Below are 21,691 nucleotides of genomic sequence, written 5' to 3' on the forward strand. Positions count from 1 at the left end.
TTTGACTTGCAAGTGTTTAATGATATGCTGTTGGACATGTTTTCATATGCTTGTTACCTAATCATCTTTTTTGGTGAGGTATCTGTTCAAGTCTTTTGCCCATATTTTAAATCAGGTTGTTCCTTTTCTTGTTGTTGAATTCTGAGGGTTCTTTGTATAACTTGGATAACAGTCTTTTATCAGATGTATCTTTTGCAAATGTTTTCTCCTAGTCACTGGCTCGGCTTCTCATTCCTTTGACTAAAGTAATTTTAAGGAGTAAATGTATTAACATTTATGTATTAATCAACTGGATAAAAAATTTAAGGAGGACTAAATGTTGAACATAATGTAATATTTAATAAAAAACAGAGTTCATTTATCTGTATGATACATAGTATTACTTAATGTGTTTCTCTTATTTTGGAGGTACTGTTACTCCTATAATTTAGTATAACCTTACTATATTAAATTTTTTTAATTTATGTATAGATAAAGGTCACAGAAGTAAATTCAGTTTTAAGCAGTAATATATTATAAATTTGCCTCAAACAATATATTAAATATTAAAACTGTGTTAAGCAAAATAGCACTTTCACAATTGCAATTAAACTGTTTATATAGAAAGTTACCACCCCCAGGTGAAAGACAGATATAGCAATACCATGCTGTAAACACTGTTTTGAAAACATACAATGCATTGTTCACATAATTAAATGCCATTATATGAAGAATAAGAATTAAACATTCTTCAAATAAACAGTGAAACAAGCAACAAATATTTACTTAGCATAAAGTTTATTCACGTTTATAAAAAATATCTGTAATAGGAAATCCATTAAAGCCAAAATATAATCAAGCATGTAGGAAAAAATGCATTCAAAAGTGAGTTGCTTTTTCCAGATAAACGAAAATGCTGATAAGTACTGAATTGCCTTAAACTTTTAACTGTTAGGGAAACATTTTTAAACAACAAAAAAATGCTGAAGGAAACACAATACGGAAGGTTAAAGGTATCAATATATGTCATACATGTTCCAAAATGCTACACAGGCAGGATTTACAAAAGAATCTAGTTTTTAAAAAATTACAGAAATTCTAGACATTCTTCTAGTAGTATAAATGCCACATACAATATTTCAAATCAACCAGTAACTAATACAAACATTTCACATTCAGTTAGAATAAAAACAGTACGAATAACATGAAATTAAGCTTTCAAACAGCACTGACAAACTTCTTCTCATTAAAAAATTCACTTGTACGTATAGGAAAAGTACTCATACACATGACTTATCTGAGAAATGGAAAAAAACTGTTAGAATTTTATAGGCAAACAGGAACCCAGATACAGAGAACACTATTGCTCTAGTTTTTAATTGTTCTGAGAATTTTCACTGAACTCTGTGTATTTACTCAGAGGGCATAATGTTAATAGATGCAAAACTCTGACACACAGTTTGTGCTCTTTTTGATTTTTTTCTTCTTAAAAAGAGAATATTCTGTGTAGAATTATCTATCCTATTGAAGGCAGAACCCTATAAATGTGTATTTGTCTTTTTCTAGTCTTATTCTCAGATGATAAAGAATCTGCCTGCAATGTGGAAGACCTGGTTTGATCCCTGGGTTGGGAAGATCCCTTGGAGAAGGAAATGGCAATCCACTCCAGTATTCTTGTTTGGAAAATTCCATGAACAGAGAAGCCTGGCAGGCTACAATCGGGGTCACAAAGAGTTGGACACGACTGTGTGGCTTTCCCTTTTCATACCCATATTACATTCATTTCCTGATTGTAATAGAGGGGAAAACTGTCTAATTAACTATAAAGTTTGTGTCAAGATAGATTTAATGGTTAACACTAATCAGTTACTCAGGGAAGAAGCACAAACAAAAACAAATTAACCAAACCAAAAAACCCACTACCAAAAATACAACAGGAATAGAAAAGGGAGAATGGGACAGAAATACATGTCAATAATTTTATATTAATATTTTCCTTTTAATTATCATTTTTGGTTATGATTCTATCACATTTTCTGTTTTATATTTAAAGTATTATGGATTAGATTCTCAACACTGGATTCTCTACAAACACCAGTTATTTCATAATCTTGATGAATTCCAGATTTGTTCAGGTTAGAGCAATAGTTTTACAGTAAGTGATGGCATATGACAAATCTCCGCTGCTGCTGGGTGATGGGTTGTCACAGACCCTGAAGCTGGATTTACAGTAAGATTTCTGTGAGTCAATTGGAGTAAACAAGTTCATGGAATACCTTATTTTATTTATTTATTTTTCATGGAATATTTTAGATTGTGATTCAATAAAAGATAAATTGTATCTTATATTTTTATCCATCCTAAGAAAAAAATGTGTGAGAAAACATAGATATGCAATATATACTCTTATATACATTTATGTATAAATGACAAATGTCTATACATTTCTCATACAGACTTAGAATCGTCTATACTTTATAATTGGAGACAGTGTAATTCTATAGGTATAAGATGGGGTTGAGAAAAGTGTGCTTGCTCATTCTAAACCTAGCTCTTACCAACATGTTAGATTTGGGGCAAGTTACCCTTGCATGCCTTAGAGTGACTGCTAAAATGATAGAGCTTGCTTCCAATCTTTTTTTTTTATGTTTCCTAATTAGCCTCAGAACCAGCATTAGGTACTTGCTTGCTTTATTTATTTATTGGCTGTGTGACACGTGGAATCTTAGTTCCCTGCCCTAGATCACCAGGGAAGTCCTGCCTCTGATCTTTTAAAGAGGATTAAAATAAGGGCAAAGTTATATGAGGAAAAGTGCTTATGTAAAGCCAATATATGACTAATAGTAAAATTTTTATAGGTTATGTAGGTGGCATTAAAAAGACCACTTTTTCTAATTATATCTAAATGCTGCTGCTAAGTCGCTTCAGTCGTGTCCGACTCTGTGCGACCCCATAGACGGCAGCTCACCAGGCTCCGTCATCCCTGGGATTCTCCAGGCAAGAACACTGGAGTGGGTTGCCACTTAGATAACTAATGAGAACACTGTAAGAGAACTCTACTTAAGGTACTATGGTGACCTGAATGGGAAAGAAGTTCAAGAGAGAAGGGATATGTATGTATGTATGTATGTATGTCTGTATGTATGTATGGCTGATTCATTTTGCTGCACAGCGGAAGCTGAAACAACAATGTAAAGCAACTATACTCCAATAAAAACTAATTTAAAACAAAATGAAATATCAAACAACAAAAAATTTTGCCAGATGATTTCTTTGCAACAAGTAACCAAAGAGACTCTGAAAATATCAAACATAAAGTCTTTAGCAGTCTGTAATGATTAAGATCTTTCTTTCATCTGCATTAAGATCACAGTCTTAAAAGACAGATATACACTCAAACAGTATAATATGATTTATACTTTTTAAACATTTAATTTGGAAGGAACTAAAAAATGCATGTGAGTTTTAATCTCATCTCTCTAAAAATTATAAAACAAAATACAATTTTATAAATGGTATTACATAGAAAAAAGCAATGCCTGGCAAAAGCATAAAGAACAGAATTTTCTATTTCTCAGGAGTATGTTATTTTTTGAGTTCCTGCAAAGAGGAAACAAATTCACATACACATACACTTAAATAAATTTGTGCACACACATTCATTCCAGAAGTTTATAGCTTGTACTCTATTATGTTTGTAAGGGGAGATTGGTCACATACAGAATTAGAAGAAGATACAAACTATAGGTCAAAATTATTACCTATGATCTTCTGTATCCAGACATTAAAAGATGCAAGGGATTGCTGGTAACTTTAATCAATATTATTTTGATAGCAGAAAAGTAAGTTACTTCTAGGTTCTCAAACTATTATTTATAAACTTTGAAAAATTTTCCAGATTAATAGTTATGCATAGTCAGATACAGATAACTTAGCAATGAAAATGGGTATGTCTACTCATCGGTAACATGCACAAATTTATCAAGCTCCACTCCTAGATTTGAAGCCTATAATCTACTTCGTGGTATAATAACCCTTGCAAATCCTTTCCACTGCAACCATGTTCTCTCTGAAGAAGTAACTCCCTAGTGTTTATTTTTTAAAGAAAACTATTGACTGCCCCCCCATAATAAAGTATGACTGATAGAACAGTTCATGACTAAAATGTGCAAAATATAGTGAATGCTATGCAATAAAGATAAAAAACTGATTTTATTAAGGTTATGATTTATAACATGATTTATGATATATACATGTCAGATTCTGTGAAGTATTTCCAACCAAAAAGAAATCCTAAAAAAGAGTAGGTCCAATATTATAACTTGGAATAATCTAACAATTAGAAATTCTTTTTCTTTTTTTTTAGTGTTCAGTACAAAAAGTCTATGGGGCTTCCCTGGTGGCTCAGACAGTAAAGAATCTGACTGCAGTGTAGGAGACCCTGGGTCGATCCCTGGATCCGGAAGATCCCCTAGAGAAAGGAATGGTTACCCACTCCAGTATTCTTGCCTGGAGAATTCCATGGACAGAGAAGCCTGGCGGACTACAGTGCATAGGGTCACAAAGAATCGGACATAACTGAGCGACTAACACAACAACAACAACAAATCTACAACCTTTTCTGTACAAAGGATACAGACAGTTCACCAGTTCTAGCTGTGACATCCGTAACAGATTCTTTTGAACAGAACAGTGCTCTCTTCTTAACTGCAAGGATACAAAATTCCTTATCCAGATGATAATGATAAAATTCAGGTTAAAGATGCTGACAGAACTCCCGTGGCAGAGAACACATGCTTATTTCTCCTTTATTCTCTACAGTTTGCCATAAATGGCTGAATTGACCTGTCTTTTTTGGTTCAGGGAAAAGAACCACTTAAATAATGTGAATGTCCTATATCACCAAGACAATGAGGGCTTAGTGAGATGGGAGTGACATAGACTTTTTAAATACCCTAAAATCATTTGCTGGCCCAGGATAAGGTGGTGGTGGTGAAACACTCTGTTTTCTGGTCAATGCCACTGCCTGTTCATAAGAAGGTAATCCTGTATCTTCCAATGAAGGTGGCGATGGAGACAAGACAGCCTCCTCTGGTCTTCTGAAGATGATGGAAGGAGTATGTCTGCCCCTTCTTACATAGATGTCTGAAGAACTAAATAGAGCATTGAGGTTTAGGAAAGGCAATATTTTAGGTTAAGACAGCAATATTAAGAATCCAACTATTTAGATCAAAGCTGAACCTTCTTTATTAATATAACAAGTTTTATTTTACCCATAAACTCTGAATGAGTCTTGGTTTAGTGGGAAGACCAAGAGCTTTGAAGTCAGTCATGGGTATGAAACAGGATCCTATCATTTCATAGCAATGTGACCAAAGGCAAGGTACCCTAACTCAGGTTTCTTCCTCTGTAAAATGGGAATAATAATAGCTACATCAACAGAGATTTTTTTTATGGATTGAGAAAGATTATGTAAAGCATCTAAGCAGAGTCTGGAATACTGTAACAAGGACTCAAAACACATGAATTCTTTTTTTCTCCTATTCCTGAATTAAAATTTTCTCAAGTATAGTGTTAAACCAAATCTAGGCTTTGTTGAAAGGCGCTACAACTCAAAGCTAAAGAAATTGATGCCACAGAGGTAATAACAACAGTGGATGCCCATCTCTCTCCTCTGTTACCCCAGCAGCCTGCTGCCTGGTCCATCCCTCCTCAGCAGGACTTCCATCCCATCATTCTTCTCCACAAAAGTCTAACTTGAAGTCTACTTTCTACTGAATCAACTTCCAACTCCTGTGCCTACTTTTCAAGGCCTCCCTTCATCTAGCCTTGCTTTATTTTATAGCTCTCTGCCCTTGCCAAGGTAGCGTCTTTACTCCCCACTGATCTCCATGGATGCAAGCCTAACAATTAGAAAAAAAAATTTTTTTTAATTAAAAAAAAATGGCTTAGTTCAAGTTCCACCATTTTTCACAAAATTTTGTCACCTACACCAGCCAATGAAAACTGAAATGCAATACTGGTCTGGTGTTCCAAAACTACATTTCCCCTTCTCACTTGTAAATTACAAATTATAATTTAAACATAAGAAATTGATCCACTTAGACTGTGAAGTTGGCTGTCTATGAAGCATGTATGCAGAAATTAACCTCCTATAGTATGGTTAATAAGATAATTAAAATATATAGATGATCCTGAACCTATAGTCAATATTTATAATAGTATTCTTCCTAATAAGAGAGTTTAGCAGACCCAAAATACTGTACACCTTTGCAAACTAAATTAATATCAACTTGACTCTTAGAATACCTTTTCTGTTGGAAGTTATAATGAGATCTGAAATTGAAAGGAAAGAGAGAGGAAAATAGCAGAGAGAGAAGAAGAGAAAAAGGTCTATGTAAATCGAGGAATTGGATAATCTGCTCTTCAATAGTTGAGAGGTGCCTGAGAGCCTCAGAAGTTTACTTACAGGGCTCAATATAATTCCTCCTCTGTGGGAAATCTGGAATGTATGCATGGTAGGCTTGTCACTTGCCACATTCATTAGCTTGTGATGAAAAGTACTACTTGCTTGCTTATAGGAAACAGGAGAGACAGATGTTTTACTTGAACAAAGAAATTTTTCCATGTTGACCTTCAAAATCTGTTACAGGAACAGTATAATGATACTAAAATCATTAAGTGTTTTCACAGTGATTTCTTACATACAACCTTACATGACTGAAATCAGAAAGTACACACCAAGAACATCTCAGATAAGCTGACAACATTATATTATGCCTATTTTCCTCCATAAAATATAGGGACTAAGAAATGAAAAGATCTTGTTTCCCATTTCTTGGCATGTTTTTACAAAAGAATGAGACAAACTATTCTAACAATGATCTCATTTTTTACTCCTTTCTTTTTCAAAATATCCCTCACCCTTCCCCCACTTTCAGACTTGCAAAATGTAGAAAGAGAACATGTAACTCTGTTGGAAGAATTTCTTGGGACAATTGATAAAAAGTACTTTAGTCAGTAAGTATTTAAAAGTTAATCTTAACACAAAGGAATGTCTGGTTAACCTAGTTTGAAATGTGCCCTATACAGGGTTGCTCTGAGAATCAAAGTGAGACAGTAGATGTAAAAATGACCTGTAAATGGGACAGCATTCTACTGTACTAAGGATAACTAATCTTACTTTTAAAATAGATATCTGGGTTTTCAAAATTTAATAATAACATACACAGAAAACATGTATAATAATGGCACCTCTTTACTCCTTGTGTCTTTGAATTCTGCTTCTGAACTCATGCAGGAAGGAAGCTAGAAGGCTTCAGAGAAAAAAAAGGCATAAGGTAAGAAGGTGTAGTAGTGTAGAAAAGCAGAAAAATGGAAAAAAACAGGAAAGAGAAGAGAACGATGTTGAGCATGACACTGAATAATGACTGTCTTCACAGATCTTCAGGGAAATTATTAAATACTGAGAGCATACACATGGACTTTAGGGGAAAATATTGTAAATGGGATAGAAAAGAAGGAAAGATAAAAGACAAGGAGAGTCTTTAAAGATAAATATTCCAATTTCTTCATTAACCCATGAATTTCCAGGTATCCTGCAGCTTGTGGAGAAAGCCATATTAAATAAGATCTTAGTAAGCCCTTGAAAATGGGGAGAACTTGCTGATTCTCTGTCTGTTAAGCAGGTGAAATTAATAGAAACCTCACATTAAAGATAGTGGTTTAAGAACAATTACACAAAAATTTCCTTACTTTCTTTCACTTTTCAAACTTTTAGAGGATTTATAGAACTCTCAGACAATCTCCTTAGTTCCTGCCCGTGATCACATAATGCCTCAGGGGACTGTTTAGGAATTCCAGCTGGCGGATAGAATTACACTTTACTTTGCCCCTGTCCTCTGCCCCCTTTGCTGGCATGTCCTCCTCTGCAGGGGCTTCCCAGGAAGCAGTGGTGAACAATTTGCCTGCAATGCAGAGGACACAAGTTCAATCCCTGGGTTGGAAGGATTCCCTGGAGAAGGAAATGGCAACTCACTCCACTATGCCTGCTAGAGAAATTCCATGGACAGCGGAGCCTGGTGGGCTATAGTCCATGGGATCACAAAAGAGCTGGATACAACTAAGAGACTAAAACAACAGCAACAACCAACTTCCTCTGCACTCTTACTACGGGCATCCTTTCAGACTTGCCTCTGCCCTTGCCTCTGTCCTTTCATCACACTCAGAAAACTTGGCTTCAGCTTTTATCTTCCAATGGATTCATCCTAATTCCACCTCTATTGCCCTAAACTCTTACCTTAACAATAAAGAAAAAATTTTTATTATGGTAAAATATGCATAACGTAAAATTTGTCATTATAACCATTTTTAGGTGTACAATTAATAGTATTAATTATATTCACAATGTTGTACAGCCATCACCACTATCTATTTCCATAATCGTTTTATCACCTGGTCAATAATGAGCATCTTTATAGAATTTGGAACCGTAAATAGGGTAAATAAGGATATACAAGAAATAATTCTGATTGCCTGTTTTGCATGTGTTGCTTTTTTTTAAAATAAGGTAGTTCTACACTTTTATCTATACTTACAGATAAGATGGCACCCCACTCCAGTCCTCTTGCCTGGAAAATCCCATGGATGGAGGAGCCTGGTGGGCTGCAGTCCATGGGGTCGCTAAGAGTCGGACACGACTGAGCGACTTCACTTTCACTTTTCACTTTCATGCATTGGAGAAGGAAATGGCAAACCCACTCCAGTGTTCTTGCCTGGAGAATCCCAGGGACAGGGGAGCCTGGTGGGCTGCCGTCTATGGGGTCGCACAGAGTTGGACACGACTGAAATGACTTAGCAGCAGTAGCAGTAGCACAGATAAGAGAGGGATGGTATGGGGAGGGAGGAGGGAGGAGGGTTCAGGATGGGGAACACATGTATAATAATTTTTTTAAAATTAAAATTGAATAAAAAAAAAAAGAATATGAATGATAATAACTCTTTATTCTAACGATGTTGAGATTTATTACGCAAACAATTATGGCCTTTAGGAAGCTTTACTAATATGCTGGAATTCAGTTAATAGCAATGTATTAACATTGGCTTGTGTTAGTCGCTCAGTCATGTCCGACTCTTTGTGACCCCATGGATGGGAGCCCACCAGTCTTTTCTGAACATTGAATCCTCCAGGCAAGAATACTGAAGTGGCTACCCATTCCCTTCTCCAGGGGAATCTTCCTAAACTAGGGATTGAACCCAGGTTTCCTGCGTTGCTGACATTCTTTACCATCTGAGCCACCAGGGAAGCCCAAAGTTGGCTTGTTAGTTTTACAAATGTAATATGGTAATATAAGAGGTTAACAATGAGGGAACTGGCGAAGGACATATAGGAACTCTCTGTGCTATCTTTGTAACTTTCCTGTATATCTGAAATTATTCCAAAATAAAAAATGTACTTCAAAATATAGGCAGTCATTTTTTTAGCCATTTAAAAATAATAGTATAGAAAGTATAATCGTGAATTAAATATTTTCACGTGATACTTACCCTGGATATTGTTGCCTGTGACACTTGGTGATACAAAGATAGTAACCAACTAATCCCAAAATAACCAAAAATACTCCAGCAGCAATTAATCCAGTCAGAAGGCCCATAACGTCGATTTTCTCTCTGTTAGCATCTTAAGAGAAATCATTAAACTAACATAAATATAACAACTGAAAAGCACCACCTATGATTTCAATAAATTTAAGATTGAGTGTAAGCACATTATTAAGCATCTAATAATTAATATTGGTTATTTTTAAAAGTCTGTGCCAGAGACATGACCAAAAAAAAGATATATTTCTAAAAGCCCTAGGTATGGCTTCATTTATTTTTATTATTTTAATTAAAATTATTTATTCATTTTGGCTGTGCTGGGTCTTAGTCGTGGCATGTGGGTTCTAGATCCCTGGCCAGGGGTGGAACCCAGGTTCCCTGCACTGGGAGTTCAGAGACTTAGCCACTGGGCCACCAGGGCAAGTCCCTGATTTATTTTAAATGTCTTCTTAAATGAATAAAAGTCAAGACTAAGCAGGATAAACATATTCTTTGTTCAACTATACACATTTTGATACTAGCTACTGAGAGAAATTTACTAAGCAACTCCAGAGTGCTATGTATACAGTCTCCTTACAGCTGGAGCCCTGCCTAGGAGGAATAAAAAAATCACTGGCAAAAACAAAACAAAGCTGACTAAAGAGCAGCTAGAGATGATCAATGCAGATAAGACGAAGGATCTCCCCTCTCTAGAAGTTACTTAATTCTAACAATCTTAATTTACTTAGTAGCACAAGTATTCCATTCACTTGTAATGGTAAAAAAGAAAAAAAATTAAAATAGCTTACTGCTTGAAAGTAACAGTCTTACTTTTATTCTGTGCAAGTCCTGACTTAGCTGAGCTGTTTAAAAGAGCGAATTAAGCCTATTATCTCATTTCCCTAGTATCTCACCAAACTTGATTTTCAGTGTGTAAATAGATGAACACGGCCTTCTCTGTCTTAGATAGCCCTGTGTATAATTGAGAAATCTTTCCCAGATTTACAAGATATGTATGTTGTGCAACAACCAAACTCAAACAATGAAATTAAAATTTACTATGATAGAGGTTGGGAAAAAAAACATTAAAATTGATCGCCTTACCTGATTTTGTGGTTGGTCCTCTAACTGAATATTCTTGCCAAAATTTCATCTAAGAGAAAGGTAAAAATGTCCAAGTTTATTTAATTTCTTTAACATCATTTCATTTGGTCTCAAGGACTTAGACTAGGGGTGATAAATGCTTGGCATGGGCCACAGATAGGACAACCAGTTCATTCATGCTGAAGCAAGTGACTCACTCTATTAAATAATTAAAGTATTGCCACCCACCACCGTTTCTTCCAACTCTGAAATTGGCCAGGGATTTATGCTAGTGCCAGCTCTTCACCACTGGACCCTGATATTCTTCCTTCATTGGCCCAGGGCCCTCACTCAGGTATCCAGGGACACTATCGAATTAGAGAGTTGATGAAAACAGCAGAGGTGGAAGTTGAAGCAGAGGACTCATGACGGGAGTCTGACTTTTTTCTACACTAGGTGAGCCTTCAGTTTGCTAGGACATTTTTATAGGTTTTTTAAAAAATTAATTTATTTTTGGTTGTGCTGGGTCTTTGTTTGCAGGTAGGTTTTCTCTAGGTGTGGCAATCGGCAGCTGCTCTCTAGTTGCAGTGCAAGGGCTTTCCATTGTGGAGTCTTTTCTTGCTGTGGAGCGTGGACTCAGAAGTTGTGGCCTCCGTGCACTTGCCCCGAGGCACATGGGATCTTCCGGGGCCAGGGATCTAACCCGTGTCCTCTGCATTGGAGGCAGGCTTTCAACCACTGGACCACCAAGGAAGCCCTTGCTCAGAGATTTTATTAAAAGGTATTTATTGATTTGGAAAGACATCCCTGAGACTTTTTAAGTTCAGTGTTACTTGAGAGAGTGGAAGCTGTTTTTAAGGAACCGTGATAAAAGTAGAAAATGGATTTGTGAGAAACAGAATAGAATTTCAACAGACACAACTCCAAGGCGGAGCAGTCTTTGCTTCCTTTCTCTAATTGATGCACCAGATAATAGCAGGCAATGGGAGGCCGGGGAGAATTTGGGAAGAAAAAGAGCTGAGTTTCAGTAACGCCTTCATTTGAAGAACATCTAGAGAGGTTCTTATTGACTAAAGAGTAAAATAGGATTCTTGAGGAAGGGGAAAAAGAGCTGGGGTTATTTAACCTTGGGGTTATTTACAAAAGTAAAGAATCTGGGTCACTTGATATTCTTAAAGAATATGCCAGATTATTACAGGGACAGTGCTGGCTCTTTGTTTTGTATTTTTCAGGATTAACAGACAGAAGTTAATTATATTTTAAGGGAGAAATTCTAAAAGTTTATTGCCAAGCAATAAACTCCTGAATGCAGGGAATATATATTTTATCCTCAGTTTCTAGGGGAGCATATGACACATAGTAGATTATCAATAAGTACTTGAAATATAAATATAGTCATCAAAAAGCTAAGTCTTGATAGGAAAAATTTCTCTGAGTTTTGACTGATTGAAGCCTGAGTCAGAGAACTAACTCAATATCCTGAAGTTTAATTCAATGTGCTTTAAGACTGTCTTTGAATATCATAAATGTTAAACACAAAATTATAACATAATTGATAATTTTCTAATTACTGTAAACCCAGGAAAGTATAAAGTAAAATCTAAATGGGTTAATTAGCATTTTAAGAAAGTAGAAAGAGATAACAGGTATACAATCCTAAATTTATTTAAGGCATATAATTTCTAATGCCTGAAAAGTATCACTTTTTAAAGTACAATTTAATAAATGTCTAGCCAATTAACATCATCAACAAAATTACCGTTTTATCTTCATCCACAAAAATCTCTCTGGCTTCCTCATAATTACAAAGTTCTTCTATGCATTCTCTTTCTAGGTCACCGGGAGTGAAGAGCTCCAAATCAAATCTATTATATAGGAGGTGTCTATGTATGAACAGGTTTGCTTCTTCTTTTGATGTAAAAACTAACAAAGAAACAGAAAGATTTCAAACATTGATAAAAACAAGGCAGAAAATTCCTGTTTTAATTATGAGAAGAGCACATAGTTCCTTTGATGTGGTTAAATTATGCCCAACTTTCTTCTGTGGTTTTAAAATCTGACAAAAAGAAATATCATCAGTAAAAATAATTCCTGCCAAAGATGAAATACAGATATTAATCAATTCCAGGACATACTTGAGTAGATTATGTCCAAAGTTCTCAGCATAAGTGAAAAAAAATTGAGTTTCATTTTTTTCCTCTAGACAGTTATTTTTCCAATAAACGACAGGCCAGACTACGCTATTTCTAAAGCACTGGTTTCCTATTATTTTGACTGAGAAAAATTAGTCTGGTGTAGTGGCAGAGTGTTAGACACAGAAGACACAGATTTTTCTTTACTGATTTGGCTTAGCTATCAGCTGTATATCCCGGGATAAGTCATTTACATCTCTGGGTTGCCATTTCCTAAATCACTTTTTTTTTTTGGCAGCGCTGTGTGGCATGCAGGATCTTAGTTCCCAACCAGGACCAAACCCATGCCCCCTGCATTAGTAGCAGAGTCCTGACCAAGGCTGCCGGACCACCAAGGAAGTCCCAGGTGTGAGTCTTCACACAGCTGTTTTGTCCAATATAGCAGCCACTAGTCACATGTGGCATAGAGAACCTGAAATGTGGCTAGTGTGAATTGAATGTGCTGTAAGTGTAGAATTCAGACTTAAATTGAAGACAGTGGGGAAAACCACTAGACTATGACCTAAATCAAATCCCTTATGATTATACAGTGGAAGTGAGAAATAGATTTAAGGGACTAGATCTGATAGACAGAGTGCCCGATGAACAATGGACAGAGGTTCATTAACATCGTATTGGAGACAGGGATCAAGACCATCCCCAAGAAAAAGAAATGCAAAAAAGCAAAATGGCTGTCTGAGGAGGCCTTACAAATAGCTGTGAAAAGAAGAGAAGTGAAAAGCAAAGGAGAAAAGGAAAGATATGCCCATCTGAATGCAGAGTTCCAAAGAATAGCAAGGAGAGATAAGAAAGCCTTCCTCAGTGATCAGTGCAAAGAAATAGAGGAAAACAACAGAATGGGAAAGACTAGAGATCCCTTCAAGAAAATTAGAGATACCAAGGGAACATTTCATGCAAAGATGGGCTCGATAAAGGACAGAAATGGTATGGACCTAACAGAAGCAGAAAATATTAAGAAGAGGTGGCAAGAATGCACAGAAGAACTGTACAAAAAAGATCTTCACAACCCAGATAATCACGATGGTGTGATCACTCACCTAGAGCCAGACATCCTGGAATGTGAAGTCAAGTGGGCCTTAGGAAGCACCACTATGAACAAAATTAGTGGAGTTGATGGAATTCCAGTTGAGCTATTTCAAATCCTGAAAGATGATGCTGTGAAAGGGCTGCACTCAATATGCCAGCAAATTTGGAAAACTCAGCAGTGGCCACAGGACTGGAAAAGGTCAGTTTTCATTTCAATCCCAAAGAAAGGCAATGCCAAAGAATGCTCAAACTACCGCACAATTGCACTCATCTCACACGCTAGTAAAGTAATGCTTAAAATTCTCCAAGCCAGTCTTCAGCAGTACATGAACCATGAACTTCCAGAGGTTCAAGCTGGTTTTAGAAAAGGCAGAGGAACCAGAGATCAAATTGCCAACATCCGCTGGATCATCAAAAAAGCAAGAGAGTTCCAGAAAAACATCTATTTCTGATTAATTGACTATGCCAAAGCCTTTGACTGTGTGGATCACAATAAACTGTGGAAAATTCTGAAAGAGATGGGAATACCAGACCACCTGACCTGCCTCTTGAGAGACGTATATGCAAGTCAGGAAGCAAGTTAGAACTGGACATGGAACAACAGACTGGTTCCAAATAGGAAAAGGAGTACATCAAGGCTGTATATTGTCACCCTGCTTATTTAACTTATATGCAGAGTACATCATGAGAAACGCTGGGCTGGATGAAGCACAAGCTGGAATCAAGATTGCCAGGAGAAATATCAATAACCTCAGATAAGCAGATGACACCACTTTTATGGAAGAAAGTGAAGAACTAAAGAGCCTCTTGATGAAAGTGAAAGAGGAGAGTGAAAAAGTTGGCTTAAAGCTCTACATTCAGAAAATGAAGATAATGGCATCTGTTCCCATCACTTCATGGCAAATAGATGGGGAAACAGTGGCTGACTTTATTTTGGGGGGCTCCATAATCACTCCAGATGGTGATTGCAGCCATGAAATTAAAAGACGCTTGCTCCCTGGAAGGAAAGTTATGACCAACCTAAATAGGATATTAGAAAGCAGAGACATTACTTTGCCAACAAAGGTCCATCTAGTCAAGGCTATGGTTTTTCCAGTAGTCACGTATGGATGTGAAAATTGGACTATAAAGAAAGCTGAGTGCTGAAGAATTGATGCTTTTGAACTGTGGTGTTGGAGAAGACTCTTGAGAGTCCCTTGGACTGCAAAGAGATCCAACCAGTCCATCCTAAAGGAGATCAGTCCTGAGTGTTCATTGGAAGGACTGATGTTGAAGCTCAAACTCCAATACTTTTAGGCCACCTGATGTGAAGAGCTGACTCACTTGAAAAGACCCTGATGCTGGGAAAGACTGAAGGCAGGAGGAGAAGGGGACGACAGAGGATGAGATGGTTGGTTGGCATCTCAGACTCAATGGAGATGAGTTTGAGTAGACTCTGGGAGTTGGTGATCGACAGGGAGGCGTGCTGTGGTCCACAGGGTCACAAAGACTCAGATACGACTGAGCAATTGAACTGAACTGAACACTAAGTGTAGAAAGGGACTTCAAAGACATGCTTAAGAAAAATGTAAAGTATCTCAATGTTTTATATTGCTTATATTTATAATGTTAGGTTAAATATTTGGAATATATTGGGTTAAATTACTTTATCAAAATTAGTTGCACCCATTTCTTTTTACTTTTTAAAATGTGGCTGCTAGAAAATTTTAAATTATTTATGTGGTGCATATTCTATTTCTACTGGCCAGTACTATTCTAGCATCTTCATTTCTAAGTTATAAATAAGATTTATGAGCTATTTAAACCAAGGAGGGGAGCCAGAATGGGTTCATTAGTGCTAGTTGTTTTGAGAAATATTCTAAAAAGGTAGACCATTCTGTCCTGTGACAAAATGTTTGTTCTTTCCTCTTCTTTGTTCTTGTGGATTTTACACAACCATGAAACAGAATGAAAAATTTTCCAAGTCGCCATCATTTCTCATTGGGATTCTTATAATGGCCCTCGAAGTCATCTCCCTGTCCATGACAGTGACAGCACATTGCCAATGTGCCTGGATCTCTCCTGCCTTTGAACTTGCTTTCCACTGAATAGAACTCTCCTCTTTCAGTCTGCATTCTCACTTGCTTCCACATTTTGTTCAGTGTTACCTTGAACCCCATCCCTACTCACCTCTGGCAATCTCCATCCCATACTGTGTTTTTTCATGGCACTTTCCATCTAGTGTTCTATATGCTTTATTTACTTATCTGTTACCACTCTGTTCCCCCAGCTAGAAGGAAAATTCCATTAAAGCAGGGATGTTGACACATAGAGGTGCCCCCCAAATTACTTACAATAATAAATGAATGAACTTGACTTTCCTCTTGGACCTGAATTCTCAGAGTTGAGGCAATTCAGAGGTATGGTCTGTTATTCATCTTGGCACAGGTTTATAATACTAAACCAGTGATGAAGTAACTTTGAGTCTGCTTAACTTAGCTGTACTGTACTTACTTACAATATGTAAAATCTGATTTCAGAGCAGAGAATTAGAAATCTGCCTTTGTATTGCTACTTCTCAGATATGCCCAGATCTTTACATTTTACTGGCTAGAAAAGCAGTGCCAAATTTTGTCATTGTCAGCCTCCTTTGTAATCTGAGTTACAAAACACCCCTAACCTCCAAATGGGACCTTCAACTTAAAAGGAAAATAAAAAAGTGAGTCACAAACACTTTTATTGTTCCTGAAATGATATTTATGCCAATGAAAGTCTTGACTGCTGTATAAAACATGCCTTCTGGGTGGGACTGGTGTCCACCACTTCCCTGAGGTTGAAAGTTCTAATTCAGTCCATGGTTCATCTTAGACTTTCAATGCCTTATCAAACTTCTTCTTGCCTCCCTTATGATCTCAGGAGAAATACTGTCCTTTGTTATTTGGGTTCTAAGTAGCCTGGACTTGCTTTTAATCAAAAGAAGCAAACTTCCATGCCCTGGAGCATCCTGAACTTCCAGCAATGGTTCCTGTTTCCCCTCTGACCATTGCCAGAGGATACACTGGCCTTTGCACTTTTGTATCTGCTGCCTCAGATTATCTTCTCATCTTTATTTCTCCAGACTTAGACCACCGACACTACTGAGCGACTGAACTGAACTGAACTGACTGAGACCATCCTAAGAGGCTGTCTATTTCCCTGTTTTAAACCTACCAACTGAGATATCCTATTCTTCTCCTCTCTCCTGTCTCTCCATGCTTTCTAAATAAGTTTCCCTTGAGTCATTTAAATCCCACCTCTTGGCTTTATCAGAACACAAGTGAAGGTCCTTTATTTTCCTAGTTACTTTTCGTATCTCCATTTGTTATCTCATTTGCAGAGAGCACTGGCTTCTGTACTCTCCAGAGACATAGCTACTATGCTAACTAATACCTAACTAATGCTAACTAATACTGCTAACCAATACCTCTGCTCTTGAACTCTCTGTTTCTACTTCTGTCATAGAGTTTACGGAGAGTATCAGTTTACACCCTGCCTCGCCCACTAGATGAAGCAGTCTATGCAGATTTACAGGCAAGAATACTGGAGTAGGTTGCCATTTCCTTCCCCAGATCTTCCTGACCTGGAGATTAAACCCAGGTCTCCTGAACTGCAGGCAGACTCTTTTTTTTTCATTAAAAAAAAAAAATTATTTATTTTTTAATTGAAGGATAATTGCTTTACAGAATTTTGTTTTTGTCAAACGTCAACATGAATCAGCCATAGCTATACATATGCCCCCTCCGTCTTGAACTTCCCTCCCAGCTTCCTTCCCAATCCCACCCTTCTAGGTTGATACAGAGCCCCTGTTTGAGTTCCTGCAGGCAGATTCTTTATCAATCGAACCACCAGAGAAGCCTTTTAAATACACACTCTTCCTCATTTACATTTCCCACAGATATCTCCAGCCTTCTGCACTCAAATGTGATCTCTAAATTCCTTCCACAGTTTATGATGTCCTGGAGAGTGTCTTTTATGCCTATATCTTGTGAATGAACGAATGTACTCATAAACATTCTGGACCCAGCATCTGGTCCCGCTGAGTATGGATCATCAACCTTATATATGAATGGACTTACATATATGGTGCAACGTGGAAGGCACCAGGAAGGATCTCCTTGCAAATCTCTGTTCCACTAACTACTTTATCCAGTTGCTTAGGATTCTGTGGTCAGTGTTTGATTCCTTAAGGTTAAGATATTGCCCTATTTTAACAAACACACAGTCTCCCAGAAGGCTTGAGACACTCAACTGTATTAACTATTATTAGCGTAAAGATTAGGAGTTTTAGTGTAACAGATCCTTCTCAAAAGAGAATGAGAGTAGGACCTGATGAGAATGAATGTGGGACAGATATGTGAGGGGAGGTGGATCCAAAGCATTGGCACCAGGTAGGGAAGTCCATGGAGAAGGCAATGGCAACCCACTCCAGTACTCTCGCCTGGAAAATCCCATGGACAGAGGAGCCTCGTAGGCTGCAGTCCATGGGGTCCCTAAGAGTCAGACATGACTGAGCGACTTCACTTTCACTTTTCCTTTCATGCACTGGAGAAGGCAATGGCAACCCACTCCAGTGTTCTTGCCTGGAGAATCCCAGGAACGGGGGAGCCTGGTGGGGTCGCATAGAGTCCGACACGACTGAAGCGACTTAGCAGCAGTAGCAGTAGCAGGGAAGCACAGTGACTTGGCAGGGAGAAAGCCAAGTTTTTTTTCTTTCCTGTGTTTTCTAGGTTAGGCTTTCAGAATGTGGGCAGGAATCTGTTTATGACCTGGAGACCACAAGGTGTGCCATTCTAGGTTAGCAAGCCCCAAACCTAATCTTCTCACACCATCTAACTTTATCCACATAACCAGACATTTAAAAGTAAAAAAGGACCTCAGAGATCACTCCACTCCTCATTCCCTCATCATTTTAAAAGCTGAAAGGGGGTTAAGTAACTTGCCAGATTTGTCTGCTAACAAATCCAGACTAGGTCCATCTTTCCAGGAAGAATAATTAATTATGCTCATCAGAATTACCACACAGCCTCATCTAGAAAAACGGCACTCACTGATTTTCAGAAGTTGAAACAGGTTTTCCATTCAGTTAACTACCCGCCTGGTCTTAAATACATATTTACAAAAGTAACTCTCAGAATTAAAAATTGCAGTTAACATAGCAAACCACAACATTACCAAATAAACCACAAATTAAAGCGCATTTTAGCGCTTCTAGGATTGATGAGGGCATTTAACCTCAAAGACTACACTTTCTCGTTTGAGCCCTGGAATACAGGCTCGAGTTTTCAGCACGGGTTTCTTGGGATCTGCAGCCAGGCTCACCTTCTTCTCTCGCATGCCTAGACTCCTCCGAGGGACTTCTTGTGCAATGAGGAAACGCGAAGGTAACTACGGGCAGTTGGCTGAGTAGCACCAGGAGTGGAAACATAGTACGGCAACTGTCAAACAAACTGAAACAAACAAAATAACCAACCAACCAAAAACACAGGTCAAAAGTGCCCCAGCTCAGCAGTTTAAATTCCTATGGGAACGAGTCACCGACCTGTTGTGTTCAAAGTCATCGCGTGACTGCACCCCGCGCGCGGTTTCGGTCGCCAGGGTCCGACCCGCGCCCGGAAAGCGGCCCGGAGAGCTCCGGGGGACAAATGCCGCCTCCCCTCCATCCACCCGCCCACCATCCCTGTCCCCACCTCCCTAGCCCCCACCCTCTGGACTCTGCGGCCGGCTGAGCGGGCGCCTTTCGACCCTCTGCGTTGCAATCGGACCCGGTCCGCCGAGAAGGGCCCCTCCCAGCCACCCATTCCCGGCCGGGGCCGAGCTTCCGGGCCCTCGCACCTGCAGCTCCGGGCGCATGTTCCAGCAGCAGCCGGGCCGGAGCCCCGTGCTTCGGTCGTCCCTGTGGCCGCCAGACCCTCGGTCTCGGCGCCCCCCAAATCCGCGCCTTGCTCTCCGCAGGGCGGGAAGGGCCCCCTCGCTCGGGCCGAGGAAGAGCTTGGGGTCCGCGGAGGGGGCGCCCTGGCCGGCTCCGGCACTCTCAGTGCGAGTCCTGCCTAGATCCCGGGAGGCCGCAGAGTAGAGCGGTGAGAACCGGAGGAAGCAGCTACCTAGGAGCACCCGGCCGCGCTCCTCCCAATGGGGGCCGGCGCACCTGCGGCGGGCGGGCGGTTGACTGGCGTCTCCGGGAGCCGCGCCTCGCAGCTGCCGCCACCTCTTTCTGCGCTAAGCCCTGGGCGAGTCCGGCCGCCTGCAGCCAGTTCTGGCCCCGCCTTGGCGCGCGGGTGGCGGGTTTGGGACTGGTTTCTAGACCCCGCGTCCTCCGCCGACTCAGGGCAGCGTGAGTTCACCTCCCAGCGCTAAACAGAAACCACCTGCAGAACCCTCCCTCTGGCGCGTCCAGGGATTTTCGATTTGTGTTTCACTAAGCGACGAGCTCTGTCTTAAGATCTTAGGTCTCAAAGGGTGGTCCGCGAAGGAGAACAAAATCTTTATCAGAGCATATGAAATGGGAAGTGACCTTAAAAATCGTTGATTACATTGGATTTCAAATCGCGGCTCGCCATGTCTGGGCCGTCTCCAAGATCCTTTCAAGGGGTCTCCGTGGTCAAAACTATTTCCTTTATGGTACAAAGACATAATTTGCCTTTTTCGCTGTCGTTGCCTCCTGAATGTACAGCGGAAATTTCCAGAGGCCATTCGACGGGTAACGATGTCATCACCCAGCTAATAGAGTGCTTGCATGTGTTTTGTGTTTTCCATTATTTTCTACGGGAGTAGATTTAAGTATCAGCACGTACGTTTTTTATAGAGATTAATAAAATTTGCCTGTTCTTAGTTGTTTTTTTTTTTTTTCCTGTACTTTTATTAGCTAGCTTTAGTCATACTTGGCAGGATAGCTATAACCTCTTTTTTTTTTTTTTATAAATAGTCGTCTGAAATCTTGAGCCTATGCAGAAATATAGCCAAAAGTAAGTACACTTTGTTGATTTGAAATAATATGAAAATTTCTCAGTTTAACAGATAATATGATAAATATCAGGGCTTCCCTGGTAGCTCAGCTGATAAAGAATCCACCTGCAATTCAGGAGATCCCAGTTCGATTCCTGGGTCAGGAAGATTCCCTGGAGAAGGGATGGGCCACCCTCTCCAGTATTCTGGGCTTCCCTGGTGGCTCAAACAGTAAAGAATCCACCTGCAATGGGGGAGACCTGGATTTGATCCCTGGGTTGGGAAGATCCCCTGGAGGAGGGCATGGCAATCCACTGCAGTATTCTTGCCTGGAGAATCCCATGGACAGAGGAGCCTGGTGAGCTACAGACCATGGGATCTCAAAGAGTGGGATACCACCGACTGACTAAGCACAGCACAGCATAGTATATATCATTAGATATAATTCATGTAAGTAAGAGCTCTTTGGAGATCCTTAATAACGTTAAAAAATGTGAAGAGGTCCTGAGACCAAAGAGTTTGAGAATTACCACCTCAAGTGATGAAGGCAGCGGGTGGACAGAGCACATAGTGGGAGTTCACACACTGCCTTGTCCAAACAACACTGGTAACAACTCTTTGGAACATTACTTAAGGTTCCATGCTTTGGCCAAAGTGGCTCAACATTTGGTAGAAGCCAGAAGAAATGTTTTTCCCCCTTTCTAATCGTTGATTAATTCAATTTCCACCAAATTTTATTTTTTCCTGCAAAGGTCATTGCCTACTTTATTCTGAATATTTAGAATCAACTGAATTCTTTCTGTTTTCTGCAGAAATTTTGTCTTCACTGATTCCTTCTCAGTGCAGTTCAGATCAGTCATTCAGTCGTGTTC

General features: G+C 39.1%; 1 protein-coding gene across 1 annotated transcript; it reads right to left on the reverse strand.

Annotated features, from left to right (window-relative positions):
• Positions 1-1,530: 1,530 nt before the first annotated feature.
• On the reverse strand, positions 1,531-20,186 carry PRRG4 (proline rich and Gla domain 4). The gene is made up of 6 exons (XM_005890876.2): positions 19,710-20,186; positions 19,197-19,324; positions 12,401-12,564; positions 10,663-10,711; positions 9,526-9,658; positions 1,531-5,132 (listed from the first exon to the last, which is right to left on the reverse strand). Exons 2-6 carry the CDS (start codon positions 19,300-19,302, stop codon positions 4,898-4,900), a joined length of 687 nt encoding a protein of 228 aa, XP_005890938.1. The 5' UTR covers positions 19,303-19,324; positions 19,710-20,186; the 3' UTR covers positions 1,531-4,897.
• Between the last annotated feature and the right edge of the window lie 1,505 nt (positions 20,187-21,691).

The sequence above is a fragment of the Bos mutus genome, chromosome 15 (genome assembly GCF_027580195.1).
Source record: "Bos mutus isolate GX-2022 chromosome 15, NWIPB_WYAK_1.1, whole genome shotgun sequence".
NCBI classification, from domain to species: domain Eukaryota; kingdom Metazoa; phylum Chordata; class Mammalia; order Artiodactyla; family Bovidae; genus Bos; species Bos mutus.

What these genes read in the sequence shown, in the direction of transcription:
- PRRG4 (XM_005890876.2), bottom strand. Translation starts at nt 19,302, where the DNA reads ATGTTTCCACTCCTGGTGCTACTCAGCCAACTGCCCGTAGTTACCTTC. An exon ending in AGGACCAACCACAAAATCAG is followed by an intron (nt 9,659 to 10,662) that starts GTAAGGCGATCA and finishes ATTTCTCTTAAG; the next exon opens with ATGCTAACAGAGAGAAAATC. An exon ending in CACAGGCAACAATATCCAGG is followed by an intron (nt 5,133 to 9,525) that starts GTAAGTATCACG and finishes TGCTCTATTTAG; the next exon opens with TTCTTCAGACATCTATGTAA.